This window comes from Heterodontus francisci, chromosome 18 (assembly GCF_036365525.1).
Source record: "Heterodontus francisci isolate sHetFra1 chromosome 18, sHetFra1.hap1, whole genome shotgun sequence".
Lineage (NCBI taxonomy): Eukaryota > Metazoa > Chordata > Chondrichthyes > Heterodontiformes > Heterodontidae > Heterodontus > Heterodontus francisci.
In genome coordinates this window covers 61,980,532-62,007,052 of record NC_090388.1, presented here as the reverse complement: position 1 = coordinate 62,007,052, position 26,521 = coordinate 61,980,532, and the positions used below count along the sequence as shown (strand labels likewise).

The 26,521-nt window shown below is 42.7% G+C and overlaps 1 protein-coding gene and 1 long non-coding RNA gene across 2 annotated transcripts in view; one reads left to right on the top strand and one right to left on the bottom strand.

Moving 5' to 3' along the window:
* Window positions 1-26,521, top strand: part of parvg (parvin, gamma) — a 47,597-nt gene that overhangs the window by 7,653 nt on the left and 13,423 nt on the right. Inside the window, exons 4-12 of the mRNA XM_068050860.1 lie at window positions 1,666-1,768; window positions 3,240-3,383; window positions 4,487-4,602; window positions 8,910-8,965; window positions 9,997-10,025; window positions 11,450-11,511; window positions 17,727-17,795; window positions 23,941-24,042; window positions 25,419-25,491. Of these exons, the coding sequence (XP_067906961.1) occupies window positions 1,666-1,768; window positions 3,240-3,383; window positions 4,487-4,602; window positions 8,910-8,965; window positions 9,997-10,025; window positions 11,450-11,511; window positions 17,727-17,795; window positions 23,941-24,042; window positions 25,419-25,491 (754 nt within the window). The remainder of the gene's footprint in view (window positions 1-1,665; window positions 1,769-3,239; window positions 3,384-4,486; window positions 4,603-8,909; window positions 8,966-9,996; window positions 10,026-11,449; window positions 11,512-17,726; window positions 17,796-23,940; window positions 24,043-25,418; window positions 25,492-26,521) is intronic.
* LOC137379676 (uncharacterized) overlaps window positions 2,704-26,521 on the bottom strand; it is a 69,354-nt gene continuing 45,536 nt past the window's right edge. The window contains exon 3 of the long non-coding RNA XR_010976887.1: window positions 2,704-4,606. This is a non-coding gene — a long non-coding RNA (uncharacterized lncRNA). The remainder of the gene's footprint in view (window positions 4,607-26,521) is intronic.

Below are 26,521 nucleotides of genomic sequence, written 5' to 3'. Positions count from 1 at the left end.
TTCAACATGGTGGCTCCTCATCAGAGCCCTTTCCTATCCTGAGTGGTGTGAAACAGGGCTGTGTTCTCGCACCCACACTTTTTGGGATTTTCTTCTCCCTGCTGCTTACACATGCGTTCAAATCCTCTGAAGAAGGAATTTTCCTCCACACAAGATCAGGGGGCAGGTTGTTCAACCTTGCCCGTCTAAGAGCGAAGTCCAAAGTACGGAAAGTCCTCATCAGAGAACTCCTCTTTGCTGACGATGCTGCTTTAACATCTCACACTGAAGAATGCGTCTGCCTGCAATGAATTTGGCCTAACCATCAGCCTCAAGAAAACGAACATCATGGGGCAGGATGTCAGAAATGCTCCATCCATCAATATTGGCGACCACGCTCTGGAAGTGGTTCAAGAGTTCACCTACCTAGGCTCAACTATCACCAGTAACCTGTCTCTAGATGCAGAAATCAACAAGCGCATGGGTAAGGCTTCCACTGCTATGTCCAGACTGGCCAAGAGAGTGTGGGAAAATGGCGCACTGACACGGAACACAAAAGTCCGAGTGTATCAGGCCTGTGTCCTCAGTACCTTGCTCTACGGCAGCGAGGCCTGGACAACGTATGCCAGCCAAGAGCGACGTCTCAATTCATTCCATCTTCGCTGCCTTCGGAGAATACTTGGCATCAGGTGGCAGGACTATATCTCCAACACAGAAGTCCTTGAAGCGGCCAACATCCCCAGCTTATACACACTACTGAGTCAGCGGCGCTTGAGATGGCTTGGCCATGTGAGCCGCATGGAAGATGGCAGGATCCCCAAAGACACATTGTACAGCGAGCTCGCCACTGGTATCAGACCCACCGGCCGTCCATGTCTCCGTTATAAAGACGTCTGCAAACGCGACATGAAATCGTGTGACATTGATCACAAGTCGTGGGAGTCAGTTGCCAGCATTCGCCAGAGCTGGCGGGCAGCCATAAAGACAGGGCTAAATTGTGGCGAGTCGAAGAGACTTAGTAGTTGGCAGGAAAAAAGACAGAGGCGCAAAGGGAGAGCCAACTGTGCAACAGCCCCAACAAACAAATTTCTCTGCAGCACCTGTGGAAGAGCCTGTCACTCCAGAATTGGCCTTTATAGCCACTCCAGGCGCTGCTTCACAAACCACTGACCACCTCCAGGCGCGTATCCATTGTCTCTCGAGATAAGGAGGCCCAAAAGAAGAGGTCCTTTTGTACTTAAATGCACCTGTTGTTCTTATACCATCTGGTTGAGATTTAATGGTGAATTGGAATACATTTTAGCAGCTTTAGACTCCACACTATTGAGGTGGTAAGAGGATACAGTGCAGAATGACTAGGATGCTATCTGGTATGAAGAATTAGAAATACGGAAATATTTTGAGCATTTTGTATGGAAAACTAGTGCAGTGCTATGTAGGGACCAGTCTGTAATTACACATTCACAGGAGCAAGTTTACATAGAGGAGGCTTTTTGATTATAAATGTTGAATTGGCATTTTATAATCAAAAAAGTTGACAACAGGAAATAAGATGCAGATGGGAACTTCATGCAAATGTCATATTTTTTAGTAAGCCACAGATAGATATTGTGCCATTTAGTTTAAAAACCCATTTGGAATTTATTTTTCTATGAACTGTGAACCAGCTTTTACTCCTTTTCTCAGGTTCTCATTGACTGGATCAATGCTACGTTGAAGCAGGATCATATTGTTGTCCAATCACTGGAGGAAGACCTTTTTGATGGATTAGTGCTGCATCACCTGCTAGGTAAACATGTAAATAGCCGTTGTATTCTCTTTATAAGCCTGGTCCTTTGTAAGGTGTTCTATATTGTCTTTCTGCTACAAGCATTGTCTGGGGTACAGTCGATACAATCACAAGACAGACTGGAATAGAGGGAGTGCATGTGGTCAAAGTAGAGAATGCTTTTTAGAATATGTTTTGGGTTGCTTCCTGTATCAATGTGTTTTTAGTCAAATAAAGAAAGATGCATTTCTTGATTTATTGCTGGGAAATTTTAGGGCAAACAATTGATGTGAAAGTATGGCAACAATTGGGAAATAGTGATCATAACATAGGTTCAGTGTAAGGATGATGAAGGGTCAAAGATAAGAGTGCTGACCTCTGTCTAATGATCACTGCTTGAGTGTGCATAATTTGAGGGGTAAGTTAGCATAGTGGTTACGTTACTGGACTGATCATCCAGAGTGCCAGAGGCATGGGTTCAAATCCCACTACCACGGCAGCTAGGAAATCTAAATTCAATTAATAAATCTGGAATATAATGCTAGTCTCAATAATTATCTTGAAACTAACGGATTGTCATTAAAAACCCACCTGGTTCACTAATGTCCTTCAGGGGAGGAAATCTGCCATTCTTATCTGGTCTGGCCTACACGTGACTCCAGATCCACAGTGATGTGGTTGACTCTTAAATGCCCTTTGAAATGGTTGAGCTAGCCAGTCAAGTTGTATCAAATCATTACAGAAAAAAGCACTGTGGATGTACCTATAAGAAGATGGCTCAACAGCACCTTCTCAAGGGCAATAAATGCTGGCCTTGCCATTGATGCTCACTCACATCCCAAGAACAAATAAAATAAAGTGAAGGATAACTGAGGACAGAATTGAACAGAATAATCTTGAGAAAAGTCACAGGCTTCATTACTGCCTGCTCCCGAACTGCACCTGAAACTGATGAGCACCTTCCAATCTTCAAATTTATCTGACCTAACAGCAATTAAACTCTGATTCACTTCACCCTCTTTTTACCTAACATTTAGGTTTGTAGCTGTAAACATTTAAAAAGAGAAAGTCAGTTGATAACAAGCATCGATTTCAAGAATGCAGAGCAATTGCCTCTTGTCGCCTAAGAATGACACACACCCATACAATTGCAGCAGAATCATACAACTGTGTTACATGCCTTAATATACCTGCACTTATAAAATGACATATCCTCTAACTCACAATCAACAGTACATTAGCAGTTTAAAATGCATAACCACAAATTATTATTCAAACTGTATTTACAGATGTGCACCATCACAAGCTGAAAGGCATTCTGCTAATCCCTTTCCTGGGTCAGAAACAAATGTTGGCTGAGATGTCTACAACAGATGTAATGCAGACCAAGGCTCTCTGACTATATGTATATGCTCAGTGTGTGATTTCAGAATCTGTGATGACTCTTGACTGTTTCAATCAAAGCTTTTTTCTCTCTCCTTTCTTCCATTAGCGCATTTAGCAAAAATCAAATTGAATGTGGAGGAAATTGCGCTGTCTGCCAATGCACAGAAACAAAAATTGAATGTTATATTGGACACTGTGAACCAGGTTCTACAAATTAAAGAGGATGACAATCTGAAATGGCATACTGAATGTAAGTACCATGTAGAATGCTAATGAGCATCAATTGCAGAGTGGAAATTCTCTTATGAAAATTTGCTATTCTATGGAATGCTGAATGTCAGTTGGAAAATACAGCAAATGTGCACTACATACCTTAATTCATTAACTTGGCTCATTATAGTGAAAGCATTTCAAGGATGACATGGAGGGTGGGTCGGGTTGGGTGCGGGGACTGTTGAAGATTGGAGGCCTGATGGCTGGTGGGCGGAGGTTGAATGAGAAAGAGGGAGCAGTTGGAGAGTGGCTGATGAGCTAGTTGTGTAGGCAGTTGCATGGCAGTTGATGGAGGGAGTGGACCGAGGATCATGGGCAAAGTTGGCAGAGGGAGTAGAGGAAAAAATGAGAGCAGATGGCTGATGTAGTGCCAGTTGGAGATCCATTTTGTAGCCATTAATAAAAAGTCAGGTGGCAGCCTGACTTCACTGTCTGTAAGTGTATGTGGGGGGGTGGATTGGAGGGAAAATTTGGCAGCACTGCTTTGTAAGTTTCTAATAGATTTGTGCAATCATTGAATTCAGTGTTTTGTGATTGAGTCCTCCACATGTGTCTAGGCATCTCTTTCTGTATCTGTGCCTATTTCTACATATCTATTTCTCTGCCTATATGACAAAAACATTTTCACTTGTACTTATTACTGGAAACAACATATGGGGATGTTAGAACCTTCTGGTCTTAATCATGCTGCTGTGTGTAGTTGTGAAGTGGAAGACAAGTACTTCTCTACAGGAGGAGAGACTTAAAAAATCTACTGGACTAATAATTACATTTTAATAGGGCTCTTTGACCTGCTAATGGCATTCCCTTGTCTTGTTTATATAGATAGCAAAAAAAGGGAATGACACGAATTCTCAATCAGTCAACATCTCACGATGGGCGAGTCATGTTTGGAGGCTGGGGCACATATTAAGGGAAAGTAGAATGAAAGTAATATTAATACACAGGTTACACAGGCCCAGCTCTTCTGAGGTGCAGAATAATAATTTGGAAACCATGCCTGCTTATCTATATGTACAGTATCTCAACTCAAAGCTATTGTTTTGTCCGTTGTCAGCTTTTGTTTCCTTTGACTTTCAGTAATCCATAAAAAGGACTTGGTCTCCACTTTACATCTCTTGGTTGCCATTGCGAAGCACTTCAAACCTGGCATTCCCCTTCCACAAAATGTGTACGTGGAAACATTAATCCTCGAGGTAACTATGGAAACCAAAGAAAGAGAGGTTTATTTGTACTGGTTTGATTCGGAGTTTATTTCAAAAGTAATTCTTTTGCAGTGATGTTCATGTGGCCAGAATCTATTCAGAGTGATGGCAGGTGTGAAAACTAAAACCAATGCAGGATCACACAATCAATGATGATTACTTACTCAACATCAGTCCTACCCTGCCTGGTTTCCTGTGTGTATTTTTACATTTTGTGTGAAGGTATCAATTTTTTTCCTTTCTCCTCAGTGCACTGGTTTCTTAATCAAGAAGTTGGCTGGGTGACATACTCCTAATCCTTTTCTAGGGCACTGTGAACTAGTCAGCCGAGAGTATCAATACGAGAAACCTGTGGGAGGCGCATGTTTCTCTTTTTCCCCTCTATTCCCCTTTCCTGGGGAAAAGGAGAGCACAGCATTCCATTGCTGCAACCCATCCTTTGTCGATTTGTTTTGAAAATAATCAGTTTGATGGCTTCCAGTGGATTCCTGTGCTGTAGCCATGTAAGTGTATGGCAAAGAAATTATTTTCAGCTGGTGGGCTCCAAACATTAAAAATATGATGCATATTTTGTTGATATATTTATGCGCATGAAAAACATGGAACAAGAAATGTCTGGGCCATCAAACACATGCCTTCTACAAAACCATATGAATTCTACTCATTTTTAGGCCAAGATGTCTCCTTCCCACTATTAACTATTTGGAAAAACACAGTTGGGATCTGTCAGAAGAATATTTGACATGCAAGCAGCCATAGATCTGTGATGTTTTAAAGCCATTTTGTTTCTTCCTAATAACTTCCTACTACCAGCAATTTCTTGCGAAACAATTGTGTCAATCAAATTTTGATTACATTGCAAAATAGGCATGTAGGAATTTGCAGAACTGGAAATGACCAGAATGACATCTGGCTGGTTTCAACTTGCTCTGTTTTTTAAAAAAAAGTAAATTAAACAAGTCAATAAATATAATTATTATAGCCATTCCGCACTGCTGGTGGATGAAATTGAGCAAGTAACTCACCAAACCTGAGCCCGGAGTAAAGGCGGTTGCTTTTCTTTTATCCATTTAAACTTATCAGTTCAGCAAATTGAAATGCTGCTTAAGTCTTACTGCAGGCACACCTCTTTAAAGGACCATTGCTCTCAGGAAACTGTTTTGCTTTCTCGCTGAACAACAACTTCTGCTTGTTCTAAGGACTAGCATAATACACTAAATAAAACGCTGCTCTACAGTATGGACAATAGATTTTTTTCTTTATAAAACAGTGCTGACAAAAACCAGCACTCTTAGAATACTTTTTTTTTGCATAAATGGAATAACAGTACTATTTTCTACAAGGTCCAATTAACACAAACTCCAGAATTCAACAGTCTGAGTCCATTTGTGATCATTGTTGGAATAACTTGAATTAAAGCATGTAATTTGTGCTGTTTTAAGTGGCACTTCCTTGAACAGTATTTAGTTGTTACAGTTCTGGCTCTGTGTAGGTAGGAGTCCAATAGGATTTTAGAACAATTATTTGTTTTATGGTGTGCAGGCATCGCTGGTTAGGCCAGCATTTGTTGCCCATCCCTAACTGCCCTTGAGAAGGTGGTGGGGAGTTGCCTTCTTGAACTGCTGCAGTCCATCTGGTGCAGGTACACCCAGAGTGCTGTTAGGGAGGGAGTTCCAGGATCTTGATCCAGTGACAGTGAAGGAAGAGCAATATATTTCCAACTTAGGATGGTGTGTGGCTTGGAGGGGAACTTGTAGATGGTGGTGTTCCCACGCATCTCTACCCTTGTTGTTCTAGGTGGTAAAGGTCACGGGTTTGGAAGGTGCTGTCGAAGGAGGTGTGAGTTGCTGCAGTGCATCTTGTAGATGGTACACACTGCTGCCACTGTGCATTGGTGGTGGAAGGAGTGACAATTTAAGGTAGTGGATGGGGTGCCAATCAAGCCGGCTGCTTTGTCTTGGATGTTGTTAAGCTTCCTGAGTGTTGTTGGAGTCGCACTCATCTAGGCAAGTGGAGAGTATTCCATCACACTCCTAACTTGTGCCTTGTAGATGGTGGACAGGCATTGGGGAGACAGGAGGTGGGTTACTAGCTGCAGAATTCCCAGCCTCTGGCCTGCTCTTGTAGCTACAGTGTTCATGTGGCTGCTTCAGTTCAGTTTCTGGTCAATGGTAACCCTCAGGATTTTGATAGTGGGGTATTCAGCAATGGCAATGCTGTTGAATGTTGAGGGGAAGTGGTTAGATTCTTTCTTGGTGGAAAACGTCATTGCCTGGCACTTGTGTGGCATTTGTGTTACTTGCCACTTATCAGCCCAAGCCTGACTGTTGTCCAGAAATTGCTGCATATGGACACTGACTGCTTCAGTTGCGAATGGTACTTAACATTGTGCAATCATCAGTGAACATCCCCACTTCTGGCCTTATGATTGAGGGAATGTCATTGATGAAGCAGCTGAAAATGGTTGGGCCTAGAACACTACCCTGAGGAACTCCTGCAGCAATGTCTTGAGGCTGAGCTGATTGACCTCCTACAACCACAACCATCTTACTTTGTGTTAGGTACGACTTTCCCCCTTGATTCTCATTGATTTCAATTTGACTAGGGCTCCTTGATGCCACACTGGGTCAAATGCTGCCTTCATATCAAGGGCAGTCACTCTCACCTCACCTCTTGCATTCATCTCTTCTGTCCATGTTTGGACCAAGGCTGTAATGAGATCAGGAGCCGAGTGTACTTGGCAGAACCCAAACTGAGCATTGGTGAGCAGGTTGTTGCTATTTAAGTGGCGCTTGATAGCACCTTCGACATCACTTTCCTGATGATCGAGAGTAGACTGATGGGGTGTTAATTGCATTTGTCCTGTTGTTTGTGTACTTTTCTACATTGTTGAGTAGATGCTAGTGTGGAACAGCTGCTAGTTCTGCAGCATAAGTCTTCAGTACTGCAGTCAGGATGTTGTCATTACCCATAGCCTTTGCTGTATTCAGTGCCTTCAGCCATTTCTTGATATCACATGGAGTGAATCGAATTGGCTGAAGACTGGCATTTGTGATGCTGGGGCTCCCAGGAGGAGGCCAAGATGGATCATTGACCTGGCATTCTGGCTGAAGATGGTCGCAAATGCTTCAGCCTTTTCTTTTGCACTGACGTGCTGGGCTCGTCCATCATTGAGAATGGGCATGTTAGTAGAGCCTCTTCCGGTTAGTTGTTTAATTGTCCACCACCATTCACAGCTGGATGTGACAGGACTGCAGAGATTAGATCTGATCTGTTGGTTGTGAGATCGCTTAGCTCTGTCTATTTCATGCTGTTTGGCATGCAAGTTGTCTGTAGCTTCACCAGATTGACACCTCATTTTTAGGTACTGCTCCTGGTGTGGTCTCTTGCATACTTTATTGAACCAGGGTTGTTCTGTTGGCTTGATGGTAATGGAAGCGTGAGGGATATGCTGGGTCATGAGGTTACATGAAGCTAAAAGACTTGATTTGGAGGGGAGAGATGATAGAGATGGTCAAAAATTTATATCCTGCAAACCAGAAATTCCCGCAAGTTAAATTGTTAGGGCCCAGTTTAAAAGAGAGTTTACATAATAAAGATGATTTTGAACAGTCCAAAGATTCAAATTTCAAGCATGGTTTGAAGAAATCTTTTTTTCTGTTTTTTTGCTTGCTTTTAGAAGAGAGGGTTAAATTGTATTCATCAAAGAGAGACATGTAAGGAAATATTTACCACTTTTTCACCTGGTGTCAGCATCAAGCACTCTGGATTAAATTTAGAAGTCATGTGCAGCATAAACGTCCCCCTCCGCACCCCATCAATGTGTCTTCACCTCAGTAGAGCATCCCTTACTGCCTGATGTTTCCATTTTCCACTCCAACTACATGTGTGAGCAAATCCACCAACAGAGAGAGCACATTTTCACAGTGGGCTGGATTTGAACCTAAGTTCCAGTAGTGAAAGAGCAACATGCTAATGTTTGTAGGAGACTCAGAGGAGAAACAATAACACTAAAAATTAATTTCCATAAGACTGTTAAAGACTGATTCGAATGCTGTGGAATAGTTGTGCATAAAAGGCCCTCCCAGCATTACATTACAGCACTCTGGCTGCTCCATTCACTGGAGCCCTCCAGACAAAGTTCATTGAAAAATTCATATTTCAAAGAACTCCGGAGCAAAGTAGTTAACTATTTTTACCCAGAGCTTTATGTTCTTTTTTCTGTGTAGGGAAATGGTTTGGGATATTTATAAACATATCCACAAATTTAAAATTGATGAAGAGTGTTGTTTTGCTAGATTGACCAAACAGGAATGAAAACGGTGAAAGACTTGGAAATTATCACACGGAAGAGGTAGGGTGCATCATCTGTTCAATTTTATATCACTTAAAGTATTATTCAAACTCCAGAGATATGTTGTGGCAATTTCAAACATCAGGTTTGTATAAGAGTATGAGAAATTGTGTGTGTGATCAAAGGGAGGCATATTGGTGCTCAGTTCTGATGAAAGGTCATCAACCTGAAACGTTAACTCTGTTTCCGTCTCCCCAGATGGTGCCAGACCTACTGAGTATTTCCAAAATTTTCTATTTTCTGTTTTTATAATGGTTCTTGGGCTTATTTTCCCATGTTTACAGTTCAAATTAGATAATTTCTTCAATGAGTGTAAATTTGTTAATTCTCATCGATGAGTTTGTTAACTTATTCCATTTTTACTGTGGATCGTCATGCTACTTTTTCGCCAGCAACCTAGTTTTGAATCTGGCTTGGACTGATGGACTGAAAGTCCTTTCAATCTGTTGGCGGTAATGATGCTTGTGACCAACAGACGTGAAATGAGTTTGGCCAGTCTCAGCCCATCACCTTGTGCAAATGTATCCACAGCAAAAAAAAATTGCTTAATTTGGTTCCACGTTGGCAATCTTGCTCAGAGAGCTGGTAGGTTAACTGGTGTGGGAAATGATAAAGTGTCATGCTGGTACAGTAGATGATGGACTTCTAAATTTGGGGCTGAGCCTGAGCAGCTGAGGCTTTGCTCTGCTTTGAACCTTGTTGCAAATCAGCTGGAAGTCCTTGATAAATAACAGCTTTTCACGGTACTACACCCTCTTTAACAACAACAGTGGTACTTTTAAATGGATCATTTTTAAACACTAGTTTCTGGTAGAAGGTTCTGGACTTAACTGTTTTGTTTACTACACTGGGTTTGGGGATGGGCTATTGCAGTACTTCCTTACAGTGCATTCTGAGTATGAGGACTCCATTTCAGCTGGTTCAGACTCTGATTGTAAATAAATGTCTGTCTTACTCATGAATCAAGAATAAATTTGATTAGTTTTTCTCTTTTTTAAATAAGTTATTTAATGCTTTTCTTTTTGGAATAGTGATGATACAGAACAAAACCAAACACCAGGTAAGATATTTCCTGAGATAACTATCCACATTCACACCTCCCCGACCATTTGGTCTTGCTGTGCTGTTAACATTTCACAACATAATATGGTACATGGCTGAAATCTAATTGAGGGCTTCAAACTAGAGAACAAAGTTCATTAGAACTCAAGAATATGCGACAGCTCATAATTTGATTCCATAAGCCCTATAATAGCTGCTGTTGCTCTGCCTTGGTGTCTGTGGCATTGAGGAACTGTGCCCTTAAGTTCTCTGTCTCAATGATGCTTATTATTGAATGAAACCTGTGGGCTGAATGTTTAAATCAGAAGGATTTGACAGTTTTGTAAAGGAGCCTGTAAAATCCCTGTTTCCAAGCTGGGTGTTGTTTTATAATGTACAAGCAGAGAATCAGTTTTTAATAATTTCCATTGACAAATTCCCTGATGTTTCCAGGTTGCTGGGTGTGTTTTCTCCCAGGTCTCAGTGACTCACAGGATTGTGCATGCATTGTGTTTGTGGTAATATATGTATGAAACATATATGTGTGATGATACATGTATTTCCTGGAACTCGATTTCATTTCCATTTCCTGGAAAGGAGGTAAATTGAAGCAAGTTCTTTATGCGATGCTTACAACAAAAAAGATTCACTGCATACAATGATCACAAGATACTGTTCATAACACATGCTGCAAAATTCAATTTTTGTATCAAATATTTCATATTCATCAAGACTTTAAAAATAGTGTCTTTCTACAGTACGCCGGTGATGTGCTACTTTAAACATATGTTTTACCAGTCAACGTTTTACAGTGGACAGGCCAGTAATAAATGCTAGAAATGTATTTTACTGATAAAATAGTTCAACATTATTTATAATCATTGAACCTTACATTACATTAAGCGTACTTATTCACTTTTTTTTTTTAAAGCTCTGACTCTTCCCCCTCCCCCGCAACCCCCAATTTTTTTTTATGATAAACTCCTTATGTATTCATAGACAGACGGACAATGTAGTCATCAGCAGCATCATATCTGTCTCCCCTTAGCACACTCCATAACGCACTTAAATGAAATGTTGGGTACTTTGTGAACTATTTTAACCTTTTTATGTGCTGAATTACACAAACGTTGGCAGACAAGGCAAGATACTGGACTACATTTGTGTGCAATTTCTCTCTGTTTTACCCTTTTTTCAATATCATTTTATGGTAATGATATTTCAAATTGACTTCAATGACTTCTTTCAAAGTCAGAAGTTCTTAGTTTAAAAAAAAAGATTGGTGGCTTCCTACTGGGGTCTGCAGCATGTCTGAATGAGTTGTATGAGAAATTGACTTTAAATGCTTCAAATTAAAACCTCAAGTCTTTGTTTTATCTCACAGTAAGAACTCTATGCTGTGCATTGATATTAATCTGATGTGTATTCTTTCTATATTTTTAGAAGCTGATGACATGAATGATTTGTTTAAGCTCGGTCCTGACAAAGTGAAAATAGTGCAACAGGTATTGCATTTCCAGTTGAGTTGTATTTCCTTTCATGTTGCTCTCCATTATTTTTATATTTTCCAATTTCCCCTGCTCTTCCTTAACTTTTTACTAAGGTTAAATGTACTGTCTAAATGCAAGTTATTGTTGGGGTACAGTTCCGTAGATGACAGTAGCCCTTTACATGGGCCTAGGTAGTGAATATTGACAGGTTGTTTAACCATCACCCTCAGACACGATATTGTCCCCATACACACACACTTGGCAGGAATTGTACAGTGATCGACAACAGGACCTCAGCTGACTTCCCTATCTCAACACTGACTACATGTGGGAGGGAGGAAGGAGAAGAGCAGGTGTTGGCAGGCAGACCCATGTTCGTTCTTCTGTTCCTGGCTATAAAGTCAAACTCACTTAAATAATAGGCAAAGGAATAAAACAGTTGCGAATAAAATCTCCTTGCACAAATCCCCTTTCTATCTTTATCAGTGACAATGTTGAATGATTAATATAAATTAATAAAATATTTACGTAAACTGGAGTTAACTTTTCAGGTCAATGACAGAGCAAATATAGACCTGTTAGAGCACAAATGAAAAATGCAAGGCTGGATTGCATCTATTTTGATGCAAGGGGTCTTACTAGTAAGACAGATGAATTGAGAGCGTTGATTAGCACATGGGATTATGATATTGTTGCTATCACAGAGACATGGTTGAGGGAGGGGCAGGACTGGCAGCTCAGTATTCCAGGGTATAGAATCTTCAGGTGTGACAGGGGAGGGGATAAAAGAGGAGGTGGCATTGCACTGTTGATCAAGGAGTCAATTACTGCAGTAAGGAGGGACAATATCTTAGAAGGTTCCTCAAATAAAGCCATATGGGTAGAACTTAAAAACAAAAAGGGGGCAATCACTGGGCTGGGAGTGTACTACAGGCCTGCAAATTGTCAGGGAGAGATAAAGGAGCAGATATGTAGGCAAATCTCAGCGAGGTGTAAAAATAATAGGGTAATAATAGTAGGGGATTTCAACTTTTTCTTTTAGAGAGATACAGCACTGAAACAGGCCTCGGCCCACTGAGTCTGTGCCAACCATCAACCACCCATTTATACTAATCCTACATTAATCCCATGTTCCCTACCATATCCCTACCTTCCCTCAATTCTCCTACCACCTACCTACACTAGGGGAAATTTACAATGGCCAATTTACCTATCAACCTGCAGGTCTTCGGGTGTGGGAGGAAACCGAGCACCCTGTGGAAACCCACACAGTCACAGGGAGAACTCGCAAACTCCGCACAGGCAGTACCCTGAACTGAACCTGGGTTGCTGGAGCTGTGAGGCTGCAGTGCTAACCACTGTGTCACTGTAACTTCCCCAATATCAACTGGAATAGTCTTAGTGCAAAAGGCTTAAAGGGGCGGAATTCTTAAAATGCATACAGGAGAGCTTTTTGAGCCAGTACGTAGAAAGCCCTACAAGAGAAGGGGCAGTACTGGACTTAATCCGAGGGAATGAAGCTGGACAAGTGGTAGAAGTGTCAGTGGGGGAGCATTTCGGGGATATGTGACGATAGCTCTAAGATTTAACGTAGTTATGGAAAAGGACAATGATGGACCGGAAATAAAGGTACTGAATTGGGGGAAGGCCGATTTCCATATGATAAAACAGGATCTGGCCAAATTGGACTGGAAGCAGCTACTTGTAGGAAAGTCTACATCAGACCAGTGGGAGTCATTTAAAGAGGAAATAGTGAGAGTTCAGAGCCAACATGTACCCATTAAGGTGAAGGGTAGGACCAACAAGTCCAGGGAACCCTAGATGTTAAGGGATATAGAGGATTGGATCAGGAAAAAAAAGGAGGCTTATGGCAGATACAGAGCGTTGAAAACAGTGGAGGCACTAGAGGAGTATAGAAAGTATAGGGGGATACTTAAAGTAATTAGGAGAGCGAAGAGGGGACATGAAAAAACACTGGCGGGCAAGATAAATGAAAATCCTAAGGCATTTTATAAGTCTATTCAGGGAAAGAGTAAGGCCCATTAGGGACCAAAGTGGTAATCTGTGTGTGGAGCCGGAGGACATAGGTGAGGTTTTAAATGATTACTTTTCATCTGTGTTCACTATGGAGAAGGACAATGTAGGTGTAGGGATCAGGAAAGGGGATTGTGATATACTTGAATATATTAGCATTGAAAGGGAGGAAGCATTAGCTGTTTTAGCAGTCTTAAAAGTGGATAAATTCCCAGGCCCAGATGAGATGTATCCCAGGCTGTTATGTGAGGCAAGGGAGGAGATAGCAGGGGCTCTGACACAAATTTTCAAATTCTCTCTGGCCACAGGAGAGGTGCCAGAGGATTGGAGGACAGCGAATGTGGTACCATTATTCAAGAAGGGTAGCATGGATAAACCAGGTAATTAGAGGCCGGTGAGTCTAACATTAGTGGTTGGGAAACTATTGGAAAAAATTCTGAGGGACAGGATTAATCTCCACTTGGAGAGGCAGGGATTAATTAGGGATAGCCAGTATGGCTTTATCAGGGGAAGATCGTGTCTAACTAACTTGATTGAATTTTTCGAGGCAGTCACTAGATGTGTAGATGAGGGTAAAGCAGTTGATATAGTCTACGTGAATGTCAGTAAGGCTTTTGATAAGGTCCCACATGGGAGATTGGTTAAGAAGGTAAGAGCCCATGGGATCCAGGGCAATTTGGCAAATTGGATCCAAAATTGGCTTGGAGGCAGAGGGTAATGGTCGAGGGTTGTTTTTGCGAGTGGAAGCCTGTGACCAGTGATGTACCACAGGGATCGGTGCTGGGACCCTTGCTGTTTGTAGTGTACACTAATGATTTAGATGTGAACATAGGAGGTATGATCAGTAAGTTCGCAGATGACACAAAAATTGGTGGTGTCGTAAATAGTGAGAAGGAAAGCTTTAGATTACAGGACAATATAGATGGGCGGAGCAGTGGCAAATGGAATTTAATCCTGAGAAATGTAAGGTGATGCATTTTGGGAGGACTAACAAGGTAAGGGAATGGATGGGAGGACCCTAGGAAGTACAGAGGGCCAGAAGGACCTTGGTGTACTTGTCCATATCTCACTGAAGGCAGCAGCACAGGTAGATAAGCTGGTTAGGAAGGCATGTGGGATACTTGCCTTTATTAGCTGAGGCATAGAATGTAAGAGCAGGGAGGGTATGAAGAAGCTGTATAAAATGCTAGTTAGGCCACAGCTGGAGTACTGTGTACAGTTCTGGGCACCACACTATAGGAAGGATGCGATTGCACTGGAGAGGGTGCAGAGGAGATTCACCAGGATGTTGCCTGGGCTGGAGCATTTCAGCTATGAAGAGAGACTGGATAGGCTAGGGTTGTTTTCCTTAGAGCAGGGAAGGCTGAGGGGGGACATGTTTGAGGTATTCAAAATTATGAGGGGCATAGATAGGAAGAAACATTTTCCCTTCGCAGAGGGGTCAATAAGCAGGGGGCATAGATTTAAGGTCAGGGGCAGGAGGTCTAGAGGGGATTTGAGGAATTTCTTTTTCACCCAGAGGGTGGTTGGAACCTGGAACGCACTGCCTGAAGAGGTGGTAGAGGCAGGAACCCTCACAACATTTAAGAAGTAGTTAGCTGAGCATTTGAGACGCCATAGCATGCAAGGCTATGGGCCAAGTGCTGTAAAATGGGATTAGAATAGTTAGGTGCTTGATGGCCAGCACAGACAAGATGGGCCGATTGGCCTGTTTCTGTGCTGTAATACTCTTTGACTCTATGACGGTTCGTCAGAATATCAGTTCTGATGAAAGCTCATCGACCCAAAATGTTAACTCTGTTTCTCTCTCCACAGATGCTGCCAGACCTGCTGAGTATTTCCAACATTTTTTATTTTTATTTCAGATTCCAGCATCCACATGAATTTTTACATGAATTTTCTACATGAATTGAATACTCGGGATTTACTCACTTAAGCCTTGTACCACATTGCTTAAGCCCAGTTGTTAAGGTCTTTTTGCCAATCAGTGTGCTTTGCTGTTTTTACAAATGTTTTTTGAGCTGTGAACATTGCCAAGAACAAACGCAGTGATGAATCAGAGACTTTCACACTTCATCTAGTGCTGCCAATCAGTGTGACAAGTGCCTTTGTTTAGGTGTGAAAACTACATCTTCAGGTGCTAATGCCTAAACTTTGTGATGCTAATAAATTACCTAAGTTTTAATGGCACACAAATGATATTAAAATTGGCTTAAGGACTGAAAACAACGAGTCATGGTTGTTTTTCAGACTGGAGGGTGGTAGACAGTTTTCTCGCCAAGGGTCGACACTAGGCCCACTGCTTTATTTGATATATAAATGACTTAGATATTGGAATACAGAGTAACATTTCAAAATTTCCCGATGATACCAAACTTGGAGGTGTGGCAAACAGTGAGGATGATACCAACTGTCAAGCAAGCCAACAATGAGAAAAATTAATTTTGTCACATGAACATTGATTTTAAATAAAAGCAAAATACAGCAGATGCTGGAAATCTGAAATAAAAACAAGAAATGCTGGAAATACTCAGCAGATCTTGCAGCATCTGTGCAGAGAGAAGCAGACTAGCGTTTCAGGTCAGTGACCCTTCATCAGATTTATTGATTTTAAACAGTTGTTGGTGAAGAAATAACTTGCTTTAAAAAAACAATTGGAGACTTTGGAGAGAGACATTAGCTTATCAACAGACTTTAAAGGACAAAGGAGCTATTCCCTGCTCCAATTTAATCCACAATGGACATAGTCGGGCCAGTTTGGTCACATGACTGGCTGACTGCTGGAGTTTTTTGAATTTGAGCTTCCAACAGAATTTTGAATTCAGAAGGCTGTTTTCTCCTGGACTGAGAACACCTCTCTCCTGTCTGCTCACATCTCACTCTCACCAGCTTCGGAAATCATTGAAGACATATGAACCCCAAGAGAGAAAGTCTCCTACAGTGAACCAGGTTGAAGGTGAATACTGGGCCCCAATGAAAAGTAAGAGCTATCTACAATTAAGGACTCTACGGTGAGTTGGAAACAGAAACAGTAACAGGAAACCCTCTTTTAGAGACTGCCTCAAACCTCTCCATTTTATTTTTCTTCTGCTATTTTCTGTCCCTATTTGCATGCGTGTATTGCGTGTGCATGCTAGCATGGGCGCGTCGTATATCCGTAGATGTTAACCATATTGGAGTTTAAGTTTAAGGTTTAATAAATTTCACTTTTCTTCTTTAAGCCTAAAGAAAATCTGGTGTGCTCATTTCTTTGCCTTATAATTGGAAGGCTGTGAACAAGGATTCACAAAGGGGGAGCTCAAAACACAGTGTGTTTAAAATTAAACCCTGTTACAATAAGACCAGGTGAAGACAGTAAATGACCCCTAGTCACCTTTCTTACCTAGTTGTAACACCAACAGACTGCAGCAGGACATAGATAGGCTAGCAGCATGGGCAGACAAGTGGCAGATAGCATTTAATACAAAAAAGTGTGAGGTGATACATTTTGGCAGAAGCGATAGGGAGAGGTACTTTAGATTAAATGGCACAGTTCTAAAGAGTGTGCAGATACAGAGGGGCCTGGGGGTTCATGTGCATTGATCTTTGAAGGTGGCAGGACACATTGAAAAACTAATTAGCAAAGCATATGGGATCTGGACTTCATAAATAGAGGTATTGAGTACAAAAGCAAGGAAGGTATGCTGAACCTTTATAAAGCTCTGGTTCGGCCCCAACTAGAATATTACATCCACTTCTGGTCAGCACACTTTAGTAAGGATGTGAAGGTCCTTAAGAGGGTGCAGAGGAGTTTTACCAGAATGATTCCAGGGATGAGGGATTTTAGTTACAAGGTTAGTTTGGAGAAACTGGGGTTGTTCTCCTTGAAGCAAAGGAGATTGAGGAAAGGTGAACAAGATGATAGGTTTAGATAACTTTTTTTATATGGCGAGCGGTAATGACCTGGAACTCGCTTCTGGCAAGTGTGGTGGAAGCTGAGAGGATCAATGATTTCAAAAGGAAATTGTATGGGCACTTGAGGGAAATAAATGTGCATGGTTACGGGGATAGAGCAGGAGAATGGGACTGACTGAATTCCTCTATGAAGAGCTGGCATGGGCTTGATGGGCCAAATGGCCTCCTTCTGTGCTATAATGGCTCTATGACCATAAGTTTATGTTGGCCCAGAGTTAAACTGCATTTCTTTCTTCTTTTAGGCAATACTTCATTTCGCTAACAAACATCTGGAACGTTTAGGTGTGATTGTGAAGGACCTCAACACACAGGTCTGTACGTTTTCTTTAGATACCCTCGGATAGATTTTTCACCCCCACATAGTCAAATGTGTGGAAAACCTAGGGCTTTTGCTGTAGATTATAATACATTCAATGTAAAGTAAGGCTACCAATTATGAAGGAGACTTCCAGACGGCAGTGAACATGTTGTTTTTCCACTTATTGGGATGAAAATCTTGTTGACATATTGAGCATGTCCACTAAAGACCTGTGCTGTCTATATAACTGCCTGTTTATTGACAGAGAGAATGGGTATGTCAAGTTTACTGTGATCCTCAAACTCATAGAAACAGTCATCGTGTGAGAAAAGTAACAATTGCAATTCTGCAGATGAAAATTACATTGCCAAAATTGTTCAATAAAGAAGCTCAAATAATTTTCAAAAGCAATTTATTTAAATTCATTTTTTCAAGTTGTAAAACTATTTCAGATGTTCTCCATCATAGTTGACCCACAACATAGTCAATTTATGTGTCTCTCCAATTGACAGGCTAAGCACAACCCAAGAATTGTTAATTTATATGGGCAGCCTCAGTCAGAGGGACACTGATCGAATGTCAGGCCTGGTTGGCACAGCGCTCACAGTACCGAGTTCAGAGAACGCGCAGCGCTCACGGTACCGAGTTCAGAGAACGCGCAGCGCTCACGGTACCGAGTTCAGAGAACGCGCAGCGCTCACGGTACCGAGTTCAGAGAACGCGCAGCGGTCACGGTACCGAGTTCAGAGAACGCGCAGCGCTCACGGTACCGAGTTCAGAGAACGCGCAGCGCTCACGGTACCGAGTTCAGAGAACGCGCAGCGCTCACGGTACCGAGTTCAGAGAACGCGTAGCGCTCACGGTACCGAGTTCAGAGAACGCGCAGCGCTCACGGTACCGAGTTCAGAGAACGCCCAGCGCTCACGGTACCGAGTTCAGAGAACGCCCAGCGCTCACGGTACCGAGTTCAGAGAACGCGCAGCGCTCACGGTACCGAGTTCAGAGAACGCGCAGCGCTCACGGTACCGAGTTCAGAGAACGCCCAGCGCTCACGGTACCGAGTTCAGAGAACGCCCAGCGCTCACGGTACCGAGCTCAGAGAACGCCCAGCGCTCACGGTACCGAGCTCAGAGAACGCCCAGCGCTCACGGTACCGAGTTCAGAGAACGCCCAGCGCTCACGGTACCGAGCTCAGAGAACGCCCAGCGCTCACGGTACCGAGCTCAGAGAACGCCCAGCGCTCACGGTACCGAGCTCAGAGAACGCCCAGCGCTCACGGTACCGAGCTCAGAGAACGCCCAGCGCTCACGGTACCGAGCTCAGAGAACGCCCAGCGCTCACGGTACCGAGCTCAGAGAACGCCCAGCGCTCACGGTACCGAGCTCAGAGAACGCCCAGCGCTCACGGTACCGAGCTCAGAGAACGCCCAGCGCTCACGGTACCGAGCTCAGAGAACGCCCAGCGCTCACGGTACCGAGCTCAGAGAACGCCCAGCGCTCACGGTACCGAGCTCAGAGAACGCCCAGCGCTCACGGTACCGAGCTCAGAGAACGCCCAGCGCTCACGGTACTGAGCTCAGAGAACGCCCAGCGCTCACGGTACCGAGCTCAGAGAACGCGCAGCGCTCACGGTACCGAGCTCAGAGAACGCGCAGCGCTCACGGTACCGAGCTCAGAGAACGCGCAGCGCTCACATTGCTGAGTTCAGATACATATAAACATATGAACATACGAATTAGGAGCAGGAGTCGGCTCCTCTGGCCTGCTCCGCCATTCAATAAGTTCATGGCTGAACTGATTACTCCACATTCCCACCTACCCCCGATAACCTTTCACCCCATTGTTTATCAATAATCTGTCTAACTCTGCCTTAAAAATATTCAAACTCTTTGCTTCCACCTCCCTTTGAGGAAGAGAGTTCCAAAGACTCACGACTCTCTCAGAGAAAAAAAGTTCTCCTCATCTCTGTCTTACACGGGCGACCCTTTATTTTTAAACAGTGACCCCTGGTTCTAGATTCTCCCTCAAGGGGAAAAATCCTTTCCACTTCCACCCTGTCAAGACCCCTCAGGATCTTACATGGTTCAATCAAGTCGCCTCTTATTCTTCTAAATTCCAGCGGATACAAGCCTAGCCTGTCCAATCTTTCCTCTTGAGATAGCCCGCCCATTCCAGGTATTAGTCTAGTAAACCTTCTCTGAACTCCTTCCAACCCATTTATATCCTTCCTTAAATAAGAAGATCAATACTGTACACAGTACTCCAGATGTGGTCTCACCAATGCCCTGTGTAGCTGAAGTATAACCTCTCTGCTTTTGTATTCAATTCCCCTTGCGATAAATGATAACACTCTATTAGCTTTCTTAATTACGTGCTGTACCTGCATACTAACCTTTTGCGATTCATGCACTAGGACACCCAGATCCCGCTGCATCTCAGAGCTCTGCAATCTCTCACCATTTAGATAATATGCTTCTTTGTTATTCTTCCTGCCAAAATGGACAATTTCCCACTTTCCCACTTTATACTCCATTTGCCAGGTCTTTGCCCACTCACTTAACCTATCTATATCCCTTTGTAGCCTCTTTATGTCCTCTTCAAAACTAACTTTCCTACCTATCCTTGTGTCATCAGCAAATTTAGAACCATACCTTTGGTACTTTCATCTAAGTCATTTATATAAATTGTAAAAAGTTGAGGACCCAGCTCTGATCCCTGTGGCACACCACTCATAACATCTTGCCAACCAGAAAATGACCCATTTATGCCTACTCTCTGTTTCCTGTTAGCTAGCCAATCTTCTATCCATGCCAATATGTTAGTCCCTACACCATGAGCTTTTATTTTTTGCAATAACCTTTGATATGGCACCTTATCAAATGCCTTCTGGAAATCTAAGTACAATACATTCACTGGTTTCACCATCATCCACAGCACATGTAACTCCCTCAAAGAACTCCAATAAATTGGTTAAACATGATTTCCCTTTCACAAAAAACTATGTTGACTCTGTCTGATTACCTTGAATTTTTCTAAGTGCCCTGCCATAACGTCTTTAATAATAGCTAACATTTTCCCTAAGACAGATGTTAAGCTAATTGGCCTGTAGTTTCCTGCTTTCTGTTCCCTCCCTTTTTGAATAAAGAAGTTACATTCACTATTTTCCAGTCTAACGGAACAGTCCCCGATTCTAGGGAACTTTGGAAAATTAAAAATAACGCATCAACTATCTCACTAGCCACTTCTTTTAACACCCTAGGATGACGTCCATCAGGACCCCAGGAATTGTCAGCCGCAGCTCCAACATTTTGTTCAGTACCACTTCCCTGGTGATTGTAATCTTCTTGAGTTCCTCCCTCCCTTCCATTTCTTGACTTACAGCTAACTCTGGGATGTTACTTGTATCCTCTATAGTGAAGATCAATGCAAAATACCCGTTTAATTCATCTGCCATCTCATTATCCCTTATTAATTCCCCAGACTCACTTTCTATAGGACCAACGCTCACTTTGTTAACTCTATTCTTTTAAAAATATCTACAAAAACTCTTGCTATCTGCCTTTAGATAGGAAGGGGTAGGTAATTTTAACATGAGAAGGAGAACTTTAAAATTGAGGCATTGCTGGAATGGGAGCCAATGTAGGTCATTGAGCACGGGTGATGGGACTTGCTACGAGTTAGGATACGTGCAGTAGTTTTAGATGAGCTCAAGTTCATTGAGGGTGGAAGATGGGAGGCTGACCAGGAGAACATTAAAATAGTTGAGTCTGGCAAATAACACACAAATGTAATGTAATACACGGTGGTAGGAGCACAGAATGCACTCACAATTTTTAAGGGAAACAACCTTAGTTTCTTTAGTCTCTCCACATAACTGAGGTCTTTCAGCACTGGTACCATTCTAGTAAATGTCCTCTGCAAGCTCTCTAAGGCCTTGACACCCTTCATAAATAGTGGTGCCCAGAATTGGCCATAGTACCCCAGCTGCAGCCTAATCAGTGTTTATAAAGGTTTAGCATAACATCCTTGTTTTTGTACTCAATGCTTTTGTTAATGAAGCCAAGAAATCAAGGGATTTAGGGAGCGGGCAGGAAGGAGCAGTTGAGGCAGAAGGTCAGCCATAGTCATATTGAATGGAGCAGGCTTGAGGGGCTGTCTGGTCTACACCTGCTTCTATTTCTTATGTTCTTATGATCCTGTAAGCCTTTTAACAACCTTCTCTGATTGTCCTACCACCTCAGACACTTGTTTACATTAACCCACAGGTGTCTCTGTTTTGGCACCCTTTTAAGATTGTACTATTTAGTTTAAGTTGCCTCTCATTATTCCTATTTCTTCCCCCCCCCCACCCAACACCACCACCCCCCACCACCCCCCCCCCCCCCCCCATCCCACCTCCTGAGTTCCTGACCTCCTCCTCATCTCGCCCCCCTGCCCCCCATGTTCCAGGTCTCCTCCCCTCTCCCCACCCACATTAGTTCCAGGCCTTCTCTTTCCCCCCCATCCTGCCCTGAGTTCCAGGCCTCCATGCCCCTGCCCCAAGTTGCAGGTCTTCTCCATGCATAAAACGGCTGGGAGGAATTGTACTTCAGTGGCTAGGCACAGCTTCAGCTTCAAATAAGGGGAAATTTGATAGTGGTGCAGCACCAGTTGGGGTGGGTATCTTTGGGTGTTGATGCTCAAATGAACAGCTGATGTGCCTTGCGCATAATCACTCTGATAATTACTGCAGTGACCAGACAAGAGGTTTGCAGATCTGCTTGAAGAGTTCATTGTGAACAGTATTATTCTGATCTGGGTCTGCTCTCAAGCAGCACTCTATGAGAAAGTGGCATCAGAAATGAAAGCCAGCTCAGTTTTTAGGATTGTAAACATGGAAATTTCTCATAAGTTTTTTTACTTAAAAACAAAGTAAGAGGAAAGACTTGCATTTATCTAGCACGTTTCATGACCCTCAGGACTTCCACAGCCAATGAAGTACTTTTGAAGTTTAGTCACTGTTGTAATGTCGTAAACGTGGCAGCCAACTTGCATACTGTAAACTCCTACAAACAGCAGTGTGATAATGACCAGATAATCTTTAATGACTTTAGTTGAGGGATAAATGTTGGCCAGAACATAGGGGAGAACTCCTCTGCTCTTCTTTGAAATAGTGCCATGAATCTTTTATGTCCACCTGAGAGGGCAGATGAGACATAGAGTCATTTACAGCATAGAAGGAGGGCATTCAGCCCATTGAGTCCACGCCGGCTCTCTGTGGAGCAATCCAGTCAGTCCCACTCCCCTGCTCAATCTCCTAGCCCTGCAAGTTTATTTCCTTCAAATGCCCATCCAATTTCCTTTTGAAATCATTGATTGTCTCTGCTTCCACCACCCATTCAGCCTGGGAAGGTGCTGACGGAACTGATTTAACTGGTGCTGTGGTAGGGATGCTGCAATAGACCCTGGTGTCCTGAGTTAGGGTGGAGTAAAATGAATAAGATTGTGCAGTTCAGTGATTTCTTATGTGTAGATGTTGGGTGAGGCCAAGCACAGGCTTAGCTCTGATATTCTCAGTTTAATAGCCTGCAAAAAATCGCTCTCTAAGCTCACACACAACAAGCGGCCAGGTGGTTGAATGCCCAAAGGTTGCAAGCACCTTTCGAATCATAACCCATCTTGAATTAACATCATCAGGACTGGGAAAAGGTTTGGAAAAAACACATTGAAGAATATAAAAGCTGTGCATCTGGATTGAGGTGTGGACTGAGTGATCACCCCCATGATCTGTAACCATTAATTGTATAGTTACTCCATCCTCCCATTGTTCATCTAACCTGCCAGGTGCTTCCACACAAGAAGCTGCTGATGCTTGGAAGTTTTTTTTTAAATGTTTTTAAAACTACAGAATAGTAATAAGTCTGTAAGATAATCTGGTTTACAGAGCGATTGATTTCAGCAAGTATCTTAAATATAGTTTAATTTGTTATTCCACTCTTTTATACATTGTTACTAACATGGTGCTTTAGTCAGCACTGGCTAAAGCCTGCAGAGTGCCTATTTCTACCCAAGAGTGGAATTTTGTTTCAGCTAACCAATAGTTATATGTTCATTATCTGAAAATAGATCAATTGGTCTTCTGTCCTAACTGGATCCTGTCTATTATTATTTATTTACCAGTTTTCCAACGGGGTGATCCTGATTCTATTAATTGGGCAGCTAGAAGGCTGTTTCATTCATCTAAGTGAATATTATTTAAATCCTTCAGATCAGAAGGAAAAGGTGAGTTCCAAAATCCCCCTCTTGTATCTCCCTTTTAGTCTTTTTGTTCTCTAGAGCCCTCCATCACACTGCCATGTGTAGCTTCCCTGTTGAAAGGGTAACAAACAACCTTTTATAGATTTCTGAGCCTGATGTTCCTGATGGGAACGCAAGCAATGGGGGGCCGACTCAATCGGTTAAGTTCACCTCCTGTTTGGGCAGAAGCTCTGTCCTTTTGCTCAGCCGCTCCCATAGACAGCCATCTTGTGAATCATTGGTCCAAACCTGCTTCCCATTATACAGAAGCACAGCTTGCTGTTGTGTTGTGATAGTTAAGTTGTTGGTTGGCATCCTTCCATCTATGAAAGATGATGGGCATGCAGCAAACAATCTGTTTAGGTGGGGTGTCATTTCTTGTTGATGGCTGTGGAGGCCAATCCTTGAGGGGCAGTTTCTGCCACAAGTGCTGCATGTGAAGCTGCCAAGTGACACAGAGTTGTTTACGATGTTGGCATCTGTTGTCAAGCTGCTGTAGCCACTGGTCGCCGTGGTAGTCATGCCAGTCCACAGGATGTGTCGCCATTTCCCTCTATCAGCAGCTCATGACTCCCAGGTGTGATAATTGACGTTTAGCGCCTTCATGTCTCGCTTGCAAGCATCCTTGAAGCGCAGCTTTGGGCGTCCCACTGGTCGTCTGGCCACGGCTACCTCACCATACAGAAGGTTCTGGGGTATGTGACCGTCTTCCATCCTATAGACGTATCCTATCCACTGAAGCCACCTCTGTTTGATTAGTGCCAACATACTTGGGAGCTCTGCCTTTGAAAGGACTGCTGCATTTGTGATTGTGTCCTGCAGGATATGCCCATAATGTGCTGCAGACAGTGAAAATGGAAGTTATTGAGCTTCATTTCCTGGTAGCTGTAAGTCTCCCATGTTTCACAACCATACAGCAGGGTGCTGAGGACACAGGCTTTATAAACCATCAGCTTGGTCCTAAGGGTCAGCTTGGTGTTATCCCATGCACGTTTCGCAAGTTGGCCAAAGGCTACTGGGGTAGTACATGTGAAAACCATATAGTTTAGACTTTATATATAACTGTAAATTTCCATATTCTAGATCTTCATTTAACTCAATATGTGACTTTTCCAGCTCACCTGTGCTGTTTGAGGTTTAAGTGATGTGATGCTTTTAAAATGCCTTTCTGAAATACCTAACAGCCAGATTCACAGCTGATCACTTCATCTTAATGAGTCTGTGAATCCCTAATCTTCAGTTTACTTCAGTGGGGAAACTGATCTGATTTCTACAGAAAGAATAAAACTCAGGACTTAATCAAAATTTTCATTCTAAATTCACTTGATTATTTCTCATACTGTTGAATTGCTCAATTGCAGCTTTCCAATGTCACTTTTGCGCTGGAACTTCTTAAAGAGAGAGGACTGTTGAAGTATCCAGTCAATCCCGAAGGTCAGTGAAGATTTAGAAAAATAACGAGGCCCTTTTTTCTGCTTTTTAAAACCTGATCGTTGAATATTATTAATGTGGTGTGATGCTTTCTTTATTGTTGTGTATTGGATTTCTTAGACTGTGAAGTGGAGATTTCATGTCTGCCTTTCTAAGTTCCATCAGTGTTGATGAAGTGATGAATTTCAGCCTTGCCAGAAACTGGAATCCATTTGAATTGGGCTGCTTGATCATCACAGTAGAATCTAGCTTTGCTTATTTGGGGATTATTTAACATAGATTAGAAACTTTGTTATTGATGAGACATTTATGTCTGATTCTTCATTAATTTACCAGAAGGAAAGGCTTTATATAGGAAGTATTGGCCCTCAGTAATCTCAGTTCAACCATTTTTCTTAACAATAAGGGATTGTAATGACAAAATCAGGTCTAAATAGCCAATTACAAAGGGTTATTGTAAACTGAAACATAGGGTGAGATTTTTGATTGAGAGGTCGGGATCGGGGGTGGGTATGCATTTAAACCTGCCCCTTGAGTCAGCGAGCTGGATTCCACACACAACTGGTATGCTTCAAGTTTAAAAGCCTCCGCCAAGAGTTGGAAGAGCCAAGGCTAAACGGTGAGTTAAGCCACTTAATGAGTTTGTTGTTAGCTTGTTAAGGCCCAGTCTTAAATTTGGTTCGGAGGCACGGGATCCACGCAGGTCTGAACCGACAGAGAGGAGGAGGCACAAGCAAAGTGGGAAGCCGCACAGAGTGGTGAGACAGCAGCAAGAGGCACCATCAAAGAGGGAAAGCTTGGAAAAAGCCCTCAATCAAAGGCAAGCAGTTGCACAGTGTCCAGAGAATTATCTGCCATTGTTCCTCACTGTTGATAAGGGCATTTTTGGGGCTCTTTGTTTGGGGTGGGGTTTGGTGTGGTGGTTGTTGATGGATTCCCCCTGTTTATGGGCCTCAACGGTTCATGAGAGTGGGGCTCAGAAAAACTGCACATTCCAGTAGAAAGGAAGGAAGGACATGGGATTAGGCAACTC